The sequence below is a fragment of the Bos indicus x Bos taurus genome, chromosome 1 (genome assembly GCF_003369695.1).
Source record: "Bos indicus x Bos taurus breed Angus x Brahman F1 hybrid chromosome 1, Bos_hybrid_MaternalHap_v2.0, whole genome shotgun sequence".
In the NCBI taxonomy this organism is placed as follows: Eukaryota; Metazoa; Chordata; class Mammalia; order Artiodactyla; family Bovidae; genus Bos; species Bos indicus x Bos taurus.
In genome coordinates this window covers 88108386-88121918 of record NC_040076.1, presented here as the reverse complement: position 1 = coordinate 88121918, position 13533 = coordinate 88108386, and the positions used below count along the sequence as shown (strand labels likewise).

The 13533-nt window shown below is 38.8% G+C and overlaps 1 protein-coding gene across 6 annotated transcripts in view; it reads left to right on the top strand.

Annotated features, from left to right (window-relative positions):
- KCNMB2 (potassium calcium-activated channel subfamily M regulatory beta subunit 2) overlaps nt 1-13533 on the top strand; it is a 301069-nt gene that overhangs the window by 29981 nt on the left and 257555 nt on the right. For 2 of the 6 annotated variants that reach the window (XM_027540533.1, XM_027540558.1), the window contains exon 1: nt 1981-2112. The exons of the other annotated variants lie outside the window; for them this stretch is intronic. Coding sequence is in view for 1 of the 2 variants with exons in the window: in XM_027540558.1 (XP_027396359.1) it covers nt 2102-2112 (11 nt within the window). In the remaining variant the exon portion in view is untranslated. Of the gene's footprint in view, nt 1-1980; nt 2113-13533 lie in introns of those variants that run through there. 6 annotated transcript variants of the gene reach the window in all.

The window sequence follows — 13533 nt, the reverse complement described above, 5'->3', positions numbered from 1 at the left end:
GTGGATTGATGAGAAGGAGCCAGTAAAATGGATTAAAGTTGAAGAATAAACAAAGATTAATTAATATTCCAAGGCCTCAGAGCCTTAATTATCAACCCTTTCTGAATACTAGGCTCACCTAGGACCCTTAAAATAATGCTAATGTCTGGTCCTGATCTGCAGAGATTCTGATTAAATTGTTTTTGGATAGGACAGGCTCATCTATTATTAATTAGTTCTCCCAGGTAATTTTAATATATTTTCAGGTGAGGGAACCATCGACTTATAAGAACTGGGCACTGGATTAAGGCCACAATAGAGGGTCACTTTGGATGACAAAGGCACTCTTCTTCCTCTAATATTGGGATGGGGAATAAAGAAAAGATGAATTAAGAGCAGAAGAAAAAATACTGAAAGAACTCAAGATGCATGACTTCAATCCAAGAAAGGAGGTGAGATGCTTCAAATAAGGGGGAAGGAGTGACATTAAGTCATAAAAGAAATTAAAATGTCCTGAACAACTACCAGGATTCTGCCAGGAATAAATAAAGTAATTATCCATTTCCTGCTTCATTCTCTCCACCCTTATTTGTGAACCAACATAGAAACATGTCTATCCTATCATAGAAAGGCATTACTGTCTTTCTGGTTCCTCTTCAGAAAAAGAGAAGAAAAAGAAAATTTATAAACAGGAAAGATCTAGAAAAATTAAATTATAGAACCTCAGTGAATGATGGCTCAGCAGTGAAGAATCCAACTGCCAATTCAGGAGACTTGGGTTCCATCCCTGGGTCAGGAAGATCCCCTGGAGAAGGAAATGGCAGCCTACTCCAGTAATCTTACCTGGGAAACCCCATGGACAGAGGAGCCTGGAAACCTACAGTCCATGGGGTCACAAAAGTGTTGGGCCCAACTTAGCAACTAAGCAATAACATTAATTAAGAGGGAGAACATGTAAGTTGCAGACTCAGATCTCTGTGAAATCACTTTGAAATAAAAAAAAAAAAAAAACCCTTGAAATAAAATCTTCTGATTCTCAGCCTGGTGCACACCATTCCTGTACACACTCAGCCTCATGAGCTCTGTGGTTGAGTTCCAGTAAGCAAAATGGCAGTAGCTCCTCAGGGAGGATTAATAAGAAATCTGTAAATTGGTTTTAGCTCACTGTGAGGGAAAAAAAAATGTTCAATTTCTTCTTTATTACTATTATTATGTGAACCAGATTGAACTGCTGCCGCTCTTAAGAGTTTCTTACGATAGTGTGAAGTTTCCCATTTTAACCCAAGCCAACGCTTTACCATCTGAGTCACCAGGGAAGCTCTATAAAGTACACAGATAACTGTAATAATTCACTTGCCACATTCGGTACATCATATGAAATACAGGCAAAGAGAAAGAGGAAAACTTGCAAGCATAGAGAAGCAGCAAGACCGAGCCTGGAAAATTATAAAAAGCAAACAAATAAAATAAACACATTCCAGGTAATTAAGAAAGAGCAGTGTGTAGTGACAAGATTGGTGTGTCTCCTGAACTGCCTAGCTGCAGTTCATGGACAGAGGCTTTCACCCCCTGAGCCTGGGTTTTATCTGGAAAGCAAGATGAATGAGCTATCTATCTGTCAGATCCTTTCTATTTTTGACTGTCTGTATTCTAATTTTTGCCATAATCCTCCACAAAAGTGTTCTGAAATAGTTTAAAACAAACTACATAGACTATCTCATGGATCATGTTTCCAGTTCTTTTTAAATTATAAATAAATTTATGTCTCAACTGCAGGTTTCTTATCTGTAAAGTAAAGGAGTCCTGGGTCGATAGTCTCCCCTCGCAGCTCTGTGCTTGCATGGCCTTTTCCCTGCTGTCGGTTAGTTGCACCAGGCGCAAGGTTAGTTGCTATTTACCTTCCATGGTTGAATGGTCTGTTCCCTCCTCCCACACAGCCAGAGGGCACTGACCAATGACTACTGTATTTTGGTACAAAGGTCCCCGGGCACCTTGCTCCTTCCTGTTTTTCTTATCCTATTTGAGTGTTTAGCACACTCTTGGGTCTTCTGAGGAGCCCTGTGGGCACGGTGAAAAGAACTGAGAGAAAGAAGCAAAGCACAGAGTGATATGACAGGGTGCCATGCACTGTAGGTAAGCTGACTCTCCCGGAGAACTGTGTTATTTTTACATTCATCCGCTTGAATTAGGCAAGGAATCAGTGGTGGTTGCTATTCTGAAAGAAGCTACAATTAAAGAGAAAGGGACTGGTTTCAATGTTTCAGAAAATGGCTAGAAGATGGAAAACTAGAGAATGCCATGTTTAATTCCTGCCTCTGGAATTAACTGTGTGACAACAGACTTACAGCTGAGGGAGATGATAACTCATGGGAATGCCTCTTTCTTAGAGAAGGGATTTGCCTTCTCTCAGTTGGATTTAGGGTTGTTTCTTGATTCTTGTATGTATGAGAAATATTTTCAAAAATGGAGTGATGTTAATTCATAAGTTGCAGGTTTCAACTGTAATAAACTCTCAGTCTTTCACATTCTCAATTATTTTACTGTCAGAATTTTCTTCTGTTTGATCAAATTTTTGAAAGAATATCTGTCTAGACACGCAAATTGACTTGGAGAAAGAATACAAACATCTAGATGACTAGAAAAGTATTTTAATGGGTGGTTGTAGGCAACAAGTCTTTGATCTTTACTAATATCAACTATTCAGTTTTGAGTTTAGATCTCTAATTGGTATTGCACACTCAGAAATTTTCTTAAACATATGTAACAACAGTGTTATTTTATAGGGGACTTTCTTGCTCTGAAAACTAGAGCACAGTAATTTTAGTGATGAGAAAATATTAATATATACAAATTCAAACCGACAGCAATTCACGGATCCCTAATATTCCAATATGCTCTGCTATATCTCACCCGTTTTGCAAAATGATTATTAATAGCCTGACTGCAAAGTTGCTTAAGATATATTTCATTTCAGATTAGGCATAATTTTTTTTTCTTTTAGATTATACAGATGCATTGTTAAGGTCATTTTCATTCCCTGTATTCGGTTTATTTTCCTTGTTTTAAAAAAAAAAAAGTGTATACATACACACACACGCAAAAAAAAAAAAAAAACTTGAAACAAAGGGGGAATGAAGGAAAGGGAGAAAAGAGGGGGGGAGGAAGAAATGAAAGGAAAAAAGATTTGGCAAGTAATTAGTTCTTTTGATTATTTCACATCACCAAACGGAATACTTCAGGTCTTTCTAAAACCTGTGCACCGCTTATTTCAAATGCTTCACTCTGAGGGGCAGATTTATTAGCAACAACTGAGAGTACTATCGATAAGGCAGGTGGAAACCCAAGTAACTGACAACCCATCAGGAGGCCTTTGTCTGAGAACCCAAGATGAACAGGCAATGCTGACAGTCAAAGGGACAGAGACTTCTATCTGGAGGACATTTCTCACAAGACCAAATAATTCAAAATTAAACTGAAGATAACTCCCCAGCAAAGCAACTGCTATCCCAAATTTACCCTTAGGATTCTTCTTTGAAGCTTGAGATCACCGTGGTGGGCAAACAAGCTACTCTGAGCCCTACAACAGAACTCAATAAGTGGTCAGTCAATCAATAAAATGTAGATATTTCAGATCCAAAGCCAAAGTTTTCTTCCCCTAAATGTACTGAAATAATCGGCTTTTCTCTTCTTCAAAGCACATTAGACTTAACCGACATAAAATCATAAGGGTTTTAAACATTAGGTAACATTTTTGAGCACTACAAGTCAGACGTATGCTAAGTGATTGCTGTCTTGTCTTTTAACAGAATCTTTGAAATTACTCTATGAAGTGCTATTTTTTAATCCTCAGATAAGGACACTGCAACTTGACCAAAGTTGCCCAAGATACCATAGCTAGTAAATAGAGAAACCAGGGTGCAAACCTAACACTGCCTGACTTCAAAGTCCATACTGTCACCCATTACACCTTTTCACTCCTTAGAGACACACTTCCTTATTTTCCAGATGTTCCTGGACACACAGAAGCCCACAGTAGAATATTTTCTGAGGCTAAAAGTGCTACCACATATTTCCTCTGAATTCCCCAAAATGTCAAGGATAATAAATACTAGGCACACAGTTCAGTTCAGTTCAGTTCAGTCACTCAGTCGTGTCCGACTCTTTTCGACCCCATGAATCACAGCACGCCAGGCCTCCCTGTCCATCACCAACTCCCGGAGTTCACTGAGACTCACGTCCATCGAGTCAGTGATGCCATCCAGCCATCTCATCCTCTGTTGTCCCCTTCTCCTGCTCCCAATCCCTCCCAGCATCAGAGTCTTTTCCAATGAGTCAACTCTTCATATGAGGTGGCCAAAGTACTGGAGTTTCAGCTTTAGCATCATTCCCTCAAAAGAAATCCCAGGGCTGATCTCCTTCAGAATGGACTGGTTGGATCTCCTTGCAGTCCACGGGACTCTCAAGAGGCTTCTCCAACACCACAGTTCAAAAGCATCAATTCTTCGGTGCTCAGCTTAGGCACTTGAAAAATGATTCTTGAACTGAATTCACAAATGAAAACTCTATTCTCATGCGTTATCCTCTCACTATGCTATGAAACAGTATGAATTCATAAAATTTATTCATAAAGATAATGTTATTTGAAGAGGAACAAGATGGTATTATGAATAATAGATTTCAATCTATTAAGCACAGAGCTACAGCCACAGTTTAATAGGATAATGCAAGGATTATTATAAAATCTTAAGAGATTACTGTAAGTGGCACATGATCTCCTTTGCTATCAATAATCACAAAGCAATGCTGAGAACTAGGCTTTCTTGTTTATTTGTTTTTATAGAAAAGCTCTATGGAGTGTGCAACTACACTAGAGTTGGAACAGCCAGCTTCCAGGTCCAGTTCCAAAACTCAGTGGCTGTTTGACACAAAGCACAAAACTGATCCCTTTGAGCCTAAGTCTCCTCATGGTTAAAAGTAGAGGCTGATCAGACTAGATGATTTATAAAGTTCTTCCTACTCTAACATGCCATCATTCTGTAATATTGCTGCATTAGATTCCAGTGTTAGCACACCTGGAAATGCCCACTTTGTAATTTTTTACCTTTTGCAAAAGGCTCTGTGTCAGGAGATCCAAAAGACACTTTATGGCACAACTCAGTAGGAAAAGAAATACAGCAGCCTTTTAGCCACAAAGCTGTGATGCAGCAGCGATAGTGTGTAGGTAAGGGGGCAGGAAATCCAGTTGTCTGATTTGGTATGTGTGTGCGTGTATGTGTGAGTCAGTTAGTCATGTCTGACTCTTTGTGACTCCATGGACTGTAGCCCACCAGGCTCCTCTGTGCACTAAATTCTCCAGGCAAGAATACTGGAATGGGTTGCCTTTCCCTTTCCCAGGGCATCTTTCCAACCCAGGTATCGAATCTGCATCTCATTATGTCTCCTGTATTGGCAAGCGAATTCTTTACCACTAGCGCTACCTGGAAAGCCCTCTGCTTTGGTATAGTCAAGGTCAAATCTCAAATAACATCACTAAGACTTAGCATACTTGGAATTAGTATAAATACAGTTTCTAGTAACATCATACATAACACAATTTTATAGGGAGACACCTGGGAAGTACCAGTGATGCCCTCTATGGCTACCTCTCTGATCACTATCTTAAGTAACTAATGTAACCTTTCTGAATCTGGGTTTCTCCATGAGAAAGAAGAAAGAGCTGGCATGGATAAGTTGCCTAGCTCTAGAACAAGGAGCATTACTGTGTTAGGAAAAAAAATATGTTTGGATTTTGGTGATCACTTGCTGCCTTCTATGTGTAGTGGTTCCTGATAAATGAGGCTCTGCTGTTGACTGAGCAGATGACAGCTATGACCACTAGCATAGCTAGACCAGGCCTAACTGCTCTACATAATTAGGGGAAAAGACTGAGAAGCCCCCACAGAGAGGATTCTGGGAAAGGAATCAGTAAAGCTAAATGTTGGCACCAAAGAGGGGATAAAGGGATAGAAAAACCCAAGAAATAAAAGGCTAAGAAAAGAGACCTGGGGGAAAATGCTAGGCTTTATAAACTCTCTTTTTTGCCTCTAATTTTAAGATGTCAGTAAAGTGTACACTCTTCAGTAATGCTTTGGTGCAAATGAGTTCTTTATTCTGAAGGTAAAAATTATTAATAAAAAGTATTAAGTCCAACTTCAGAGGCTATATGGAGGAATGGCTGATGTGTGACTTAAAAAGCACCCCAAGGACATGTACCATTATCTATTGATGAATTCGCAATATTGATAGCAACGTAGAACAAAAGTTCTCCTCAACTGAGCTGTAACCATACTGTGTCTAGGTTCAGGTCTAGATAAGACATTTCAGCAGAGCTTTCAACCCTTTAGAGGCCGTTAGAGGCCAAGTCCAGTGAAGCTGGAATTCAGACAATAGGTACTGATGGGAGCTTGGAGCTAGAGATGCATGCCTGTGGAAAGGCATTCACATTCTTTTTGCTTTTTATTTTTTGTTTAAAAACAAAACAAATAAAAAAAGACATTGTGCCAAGCAAAACACATCTGTGGACCAGAACCAGACAGCTTGCAGTCTCTGAAAGAGTCATTATCAAATCAAAGGACATTCAGAGGAGAATGGTCAGGATAGGAAGTAACACACAATCATGCAGTATATGAAACAACTGAGTAAACGGAATGCTTTAATTTGAAAACAAGCAGCCCCTGGGGAACCTAGCGATTGTCTTCAGAGTATTCAAAGACTGTACACAAAGCAAGTGTTTAAGTGTTTTATATTCCCTTAAGGTGCAGAACCGAAAAAATAGGGGGCAACCTTTAAGAATTAAATGAGCTAATATTTGTAAAGCACTCAGAGCAGTGTCTGCACAGAGTTAGGCCTGTACAGATATCTAAATGCACTTGGAAGTCAGAGTTGTTCAAGGTTTAAATTGGCTCTCTGATGGGTGATTGGAGGGTACCTCATGGGATGGTTGGGAATTCTTCAATATTCTGAAGAATAGAAAGGCCACTCACTCTTGGATACAGTGTCCAGACCTGGCTGGTTCTCTAAGGTAACCTGTAAATTTGAGGTCCATTGAATGGGCATAAGTAAACAAAGTGAAAGACATCCCTCCTACTGAATGGTCTTGCATCACATTTCCTTTCTCAGGTAAGACTCATCCCAGCTTTTAGATGGTAACCAATTGAAGTTGTACATCAAGCCCCCATAAAAAATTAAGTATGGGGGTGGTATATACAACCATAGAAAGTAAAAGTAGTCTCAATGGATATGTGGGGACTGTGGAAAGGAACTGTCAGAGGTGCCCCCAGAGTCCTCCAGCTAAGATCTGGCGGGTACAGGCACAGTGATGAAAAATATCAGCATTTAGCTTCTCTAAATCTCTCAGAGCCTCCCTTATAACTTTTTGTCAGACCAAGTTGATATTGGATCATTCAAAATACAAATCCATGTCTCAAAACTCCAAAACTATGGAAACTAAGAGCCACAACAAAAAGACTAAGATGTGTACAAAGTACTATACTTGTAAAATATTGAAATTCTGATTATGATGGGTACCATATATCACAGAAGGATAGTGATCAATATAAGGACAATAGTGTCCAAAACTAACTTAAGAAACTCAGTACTGATGTAGGTGTAGATAATAAACTGCTGAGACCATGGTATGTAATCTGGGGGGAGGGGTCAGGAACTGGATCCAAATAATAACTGCTGCATTGTTGCTTTGCGTAAAGTGGAACCGTTGGAGAAGTAAAATGCTGGGAATAAGGATTTATCAAGTACCTGCTTTTGATCAGGTACCATGCTGAATGCTTCACAAGCATTACTTTATCTAATCTTCACATTAACCTTGAGAAAAAGATAATTTGCCCCATGCTATACACAAGAAAATTAGAGCTCAACTTAATAAACTTGCCCAGCTCTTATACACTTCTGATGGGTTATGAATCGATAAAAACTCTTTGGAGAGTAATTCAGCAGAACTTATCACAAATTTTAAGGAGCAAAACTATTGCCTCAGCAATTCCATTTGTAGTTGTGTACTCCTTGGAAAGACTTTCACAAGTGTGTAAGGGTATTATGTGCAGTTATTTCCACTGCAGCATTGTTTGTAATATTGAAAATCTGGAGACAATCCAAAGGTTCTTCAGTAAAATAACCAGTATATGTCTATATTCCAGCATATTTGGAATCCAATAAAAAAAAACTGAAACAGATGAAGTCAAAAGTAAAAATATTACATGTAGCAAATCAACTTTTATTGATAGTATATATACTTCTATATGTACATAATAAAAGACCTGGAATAGAACCTGCCAAGTGATTGATAGTAGTTATATCTAGAGAATAAAAGTGAGAAGCTGGAGTGAAAGAGACCACTTACTACCTTCTACTCTTCTGTATTATATAAACTGTTAAGCAAACAGGCGCTGTGCTGTCCCATTTGAAAAAAAAAAAAAAGATGGAAAGTCACACTGAACGAAAGATCACACAGTCACTAGCAGTCACAACTCTGCACAGTGCTTCCTCCAGGATCTACTTCTATGTTTACAGTTGGGGAATTCTCCCCTCATGAATTGTGTATACGCTATCTAGGACAGCAAATGGTGTAAAGTAAAACTACCTGAGAGAGTAGGCAAAAACTTTCCAAGGAAAATCAATTAAAGCATGGACAGAGGCCATGGAAGCCACCATAAACACATTTTCCTGCCAAAAAAATGAATACACATTTCTAGACATGAAGCTTTATACAAAACAGTGCTGTGTCACATGAGTTCGTTTTCCCAAGAATGCAGCTCTTTATAGCATTTCCAACTGTTAAATTATCCTGGCAGGCATGACCAGGTCCACGCAGTTGTCACTGTCACCCCACTTTCACGTACTCTATTTATCAAGTCTTTATATCTCCAAATTCAAACCTTTAGCCTCTCCTCTGGCTTTTCTCAGATAGTATCGTGCTGAAATTCAGGATTCTAATAAATCACATTGTCACAGTGTAAATCTCATGGCTGGCAGAAGAGTTGCTGCTGCTGCTGCTGCTAAGTCATTTCAGTCGTGTACGACTCTGTGTGACCCCATAGACAGCAGCCCACCAGGCTCTGCCATCCCTGGGATTCTCCAGGCAAGAACACTGGAGTGGGTTGCCACTTCCTTCTCCAATGCATGAAAGTGAAAAGGAACTCGCTCAGTCGTGTCCGACTCCTAGCAACCCCATGGACTGCAGCCTACCAGGCTCCTCCATCCATGGGATTTTCCAGGCAAGAGTACTGGAGTGGGGTGCCATTGCCTTCTCCAAAGGAGAGTTGAGGTGCTTCCAAAAAAAACTTTGGTAGAGAAAATAGGAATGCTAAAACCCAGGAAGCCTGTAACAATCTACAATTGGTCCAAGTTAAAGACAAGACTGTCCAAACAATTTTGAAGTCTAAAGGAAGTTGAAAACTAGTTTGTGAATTTTTACTCTTGTAAAAAGTTACAAAATGTGGGTTTGATCTCTTTTGCAAGGTTAATATTATATTCATTTTTAATAAGAAGAAATAGTTTGGTTTTTCTCTCCTACCATGTTCTTCTAGCACAACTGATCAGCAATTTTCTATTTCAGCTATTTTTATATGTACCTGTTAATCAGCACAGTAAACTCAGGGCTGAACCATATACACACATCTCATAAATGGAACATTTTAGGATGTGTGTATACAAGACAATATGTAATCAACTGTCCCTCTACTTGAAAACTTGTTTCCAAATAAAAATTTTAAAAACATCCCTTTCAGTGTAACAGAACATTACTTAGTAAAATATCAAGAGCTATGACAACATATTTTTCTCTTCAAGGGAAATCATAAAACAGATGAACAATCAAGTCCAGGGTGGTTTTTCTATTTGATAAATACATCCAGAACTCTGTACAGTAAATAAAGTTTGCATGCAGTTTCAGTTCAGTCTCTCAGTCTTGTCCAACTCTTTTCGACCCCATGAATTGCAGCACACCAGGCCTCCCTGTCCATCACCAGCTCCCGGAGTTCACCCAAACTCATGTGTATCGAGTTGGTGATGCCATCCAGCCATCTCATCCTCTGTCATCCCCTTCTCCTCCTGCCCCCAATCCCTCCCACCATCAGAGTCTTTTCCAATGAGTCAACTCTTCTCATGAGGTGGCCAAAGTACTGGAGTTTCAGCTTTAGCATCATTCCTTCCAAAGAACACCCAGGACTGATCTCCTTTAGAATGGAGTGGTTGGATCTCCTTGCAGTCCAAGGGACTCTCAAGACTCTTCTCCAACACCACAGTTCAAAAGCATCAATTCTTCGGTGCTCAGCTTTCTTCACAGTCCAACTTTCACATCCATACATGACCACTGGAAGAACCATAGCCTTGACTAGACAGACCTTTGTTGGCAAAGTAATATCTCTGCTTTTGAATATGCTATCTAAGTTGGTCATAACTTTCCTTCCAAGGGGTAAGCATCTTTTAATTTCATGGCTGAAATCACCATCTACGGTGATTTTGGAGCCCCCCAAAATAAAGTGTGACACTGTTTCCACTGTTTCCCCATCTATTTCCCATGAAGTGATGAGACCAGGTGCCATGATCATCGTTTTCTGAATGTTGAGCTTTAAGCCAACTTTTTCACTCTGCTCTTTCACTTTCATGGCAAAACTAATACAATTATGTAAAGTTTAAAAATAAAATAAAATTAAAAAAAAAAAAACAAAGAGTCTTTTTAGTTCCTGTTCACTTTCTTTTTTTTTTTTTCTCTTCACGTTCTTAAGTATCTTTAAATGACATTTTAAGCAAATAAACCTTTTGCTTCATAATTAAATGGTGTATAAGAACCCCCTCCTCCTTCTTTAATAGCCATAAGGACCTCTTCCCCAGTTCCAAATAGGAATCATGAAAACTGGGTACTTTCTTAAAGAGTTTTCTTTGCATCGTACTAAATAACATGCAAAGAGTTCAACAACATTCTTCTAAAGGTAAGTATTACTCTTTAATACTTCCCTGGTGGCTCAGATGGTAAAGCATCTGTCTACAATGCGGGAGACCCTTTGATCCCTGGGTTGGGAAGATCCTGTGGAGAAGGAAATGGCAATCCATTCCAGGACTATTGCCTGGAAAATCCCATGGACAGAGGAGCCTGGTAGGCTACAGTCCATGGGGTCACAAAGAGTCAGACACGACTGAGCAACTTCACTATATCACTATATTACTCTTTAAATGGGCATGTTAACCACTGAAAAGTCATTCAACTATTCCCACTACACTGCTTCATTTGGTCATTGGTAGTATATGGCACCCCACTCCAGTACTCTTGCCTGGAAAATCCCATGGATGGAGGAGCCTGGTGGGCTGCAGTCCATGGGGTCACGAAGAGTCGGACACGACTGAGCGACTTCACTTTCACTTTTCACTTTCATGCATTGGAGAAGGAAATGGCAACCCACTCCATTGTTCTTGCTTGGAGAATCCCAAGGATGGGGGAGGCTGGTGGGCTGCCATCTCTGGGGTCACACAGAGTCAGACACGACTGAAGCGACTTAGCAGCAGCAGCAGTATAAAAGAATTCAAACAACAACAGTTTAGTTTATCCACTGGCTGAAGAGTTAGCTTTTTAGAAATACTACAATATTTAACAACACTGATGATTATAATCATTAATGAGGTACAGAACCCTACAACAAGGCAAACCAGACAGAGTAGAACATGAGTATAAGAAGCTAAAAGATATTCCCAAAGTTCTAAGAATAGTGACTGGATTAATATAATAATGAATTATCACTTCAAAGCAGGGTGGACACTTACTGGCAGGGAATATCATGATGCTAAATTGAAGCATCAAAAGATTGTCCAACTAGATGCCCTTTAAGGGTCTCCCTTCCCTTATGTGCATTTCCCCTAAAACATCCAAATAATAACACATTGAGTCTTGGCATGTTGCGTGGGTGAAGATATTTCAGCAAAAAATAATTTACTAAAGATACATTTACAATTCAAACTTTTCAGAAAGTTGTCAAGCAGCTTTGGGCTTTAAAATGTGTATTCATATTCTACAGATTAACCACCTAATGGCTCCAAAGGAACAATTACAGCAAAACACATGGTGTTAGGATAATTGAGAAGCATTCAATTAAAGATAAACTTTTACCTTTTGTAGCTCTAGGTACTGAGGATACATAATAACGTATAATCATATGAATTAATGAGATGCTTTCATGTGTTTCAGCAGTTAACAAAGTAGTTAAATCATTTCCCAAGCAGGACATGGTGACTCTATCGAAGGTGTCCTTGGCATATCATTTTGTTCTGGGTTTTCTCAGTCCCATATTTACCCTTTCCAATATTTGATCCAAGGCCAAAAGGCTTGTCTGAGTAATTAGAGTTCCTGAGTGTCCATATATGTGAATATAAATACATATAATATATATGTAATATGTCTAAGTACCTCACTTATCATCTGTTTGAAATTTATGTGAAATCTAGAAAATAAGGGGCCAAAGTCCTGAGTAACCAACAGAAATGTCTAAAATGAGGATTAAGTAGACCACATGTGTAACACATCTGGTGGTTTATAGAAGATATTCAATAAATAATCCCTATATTATTGTCATCATTATTGCCTCCACATGGCTTCAAAAAGGACCTGAAATAACATCCTAGAAAACCTACTTAGATTTAAAGCAGCAAAAGCAATCTACTGAAATGGAGGATTCATTTTGCTACAGCTAGGCCTACTTACAACAGCAAAGTTACAGTTAACATTCTGACAATAAGCGGGAAAATATTGAGGAAACTATAAAAGGCAGACATAGTTCAAAAGAAAGAGCAATATAAAGTCATTTGCACCAAGACAAATGTTTTGGAGTAATTGAAGCCAAGGAGAGCATCATTTGATCTTTGCAAAGCACATGCTTTGTGTTCTTAATGATGATACTATGGAATAGCAGCCATGGAGTCAGATAGGTCTGAGCTTAAGTCCCAGCTCCACCTCCAAGTCTTGGCTAAGTTACTTAACTATCCTGATCCTCAATTTACTCCTCTCTTAAATGAGGATCATAGTATATCTCTTCCCTCACAGGAGTAGCTCTAAATGAAAGGTTTTATATAAATGGCTAACACAGAGACCACTACATGGAATCCACTTAATGGCTAAATAGCAGCTTTATTATTACAATAATGCTTTGCTTAAGAAAATACGGAAACAGATAATGCATTTTAAAGGAACTTTCCTACACTGTTGATGGGAATGTAAATTGGTACAGTTACTATGGAAAACAGTATGGAGGTTCCTTAAAAAAAAAAAACTAAAAATAGAGCTACCAAATGATCCTGCATGCCTACTCCTGGATGTATATCCTGATAAAACTCTAATTCAAAAAGATACATGGACCCCAGTGTTCATAGTAGCACTATTTACAATAGCCAAGACATATATATACAATAGAATATTACTTAGTCATAAAAAGGAATGAAATAATTCCATTTGCAAAAACATGGATAGACCTAGAGATTTTCACGTTAAGTGAAATACATCAGACAAATACAAAT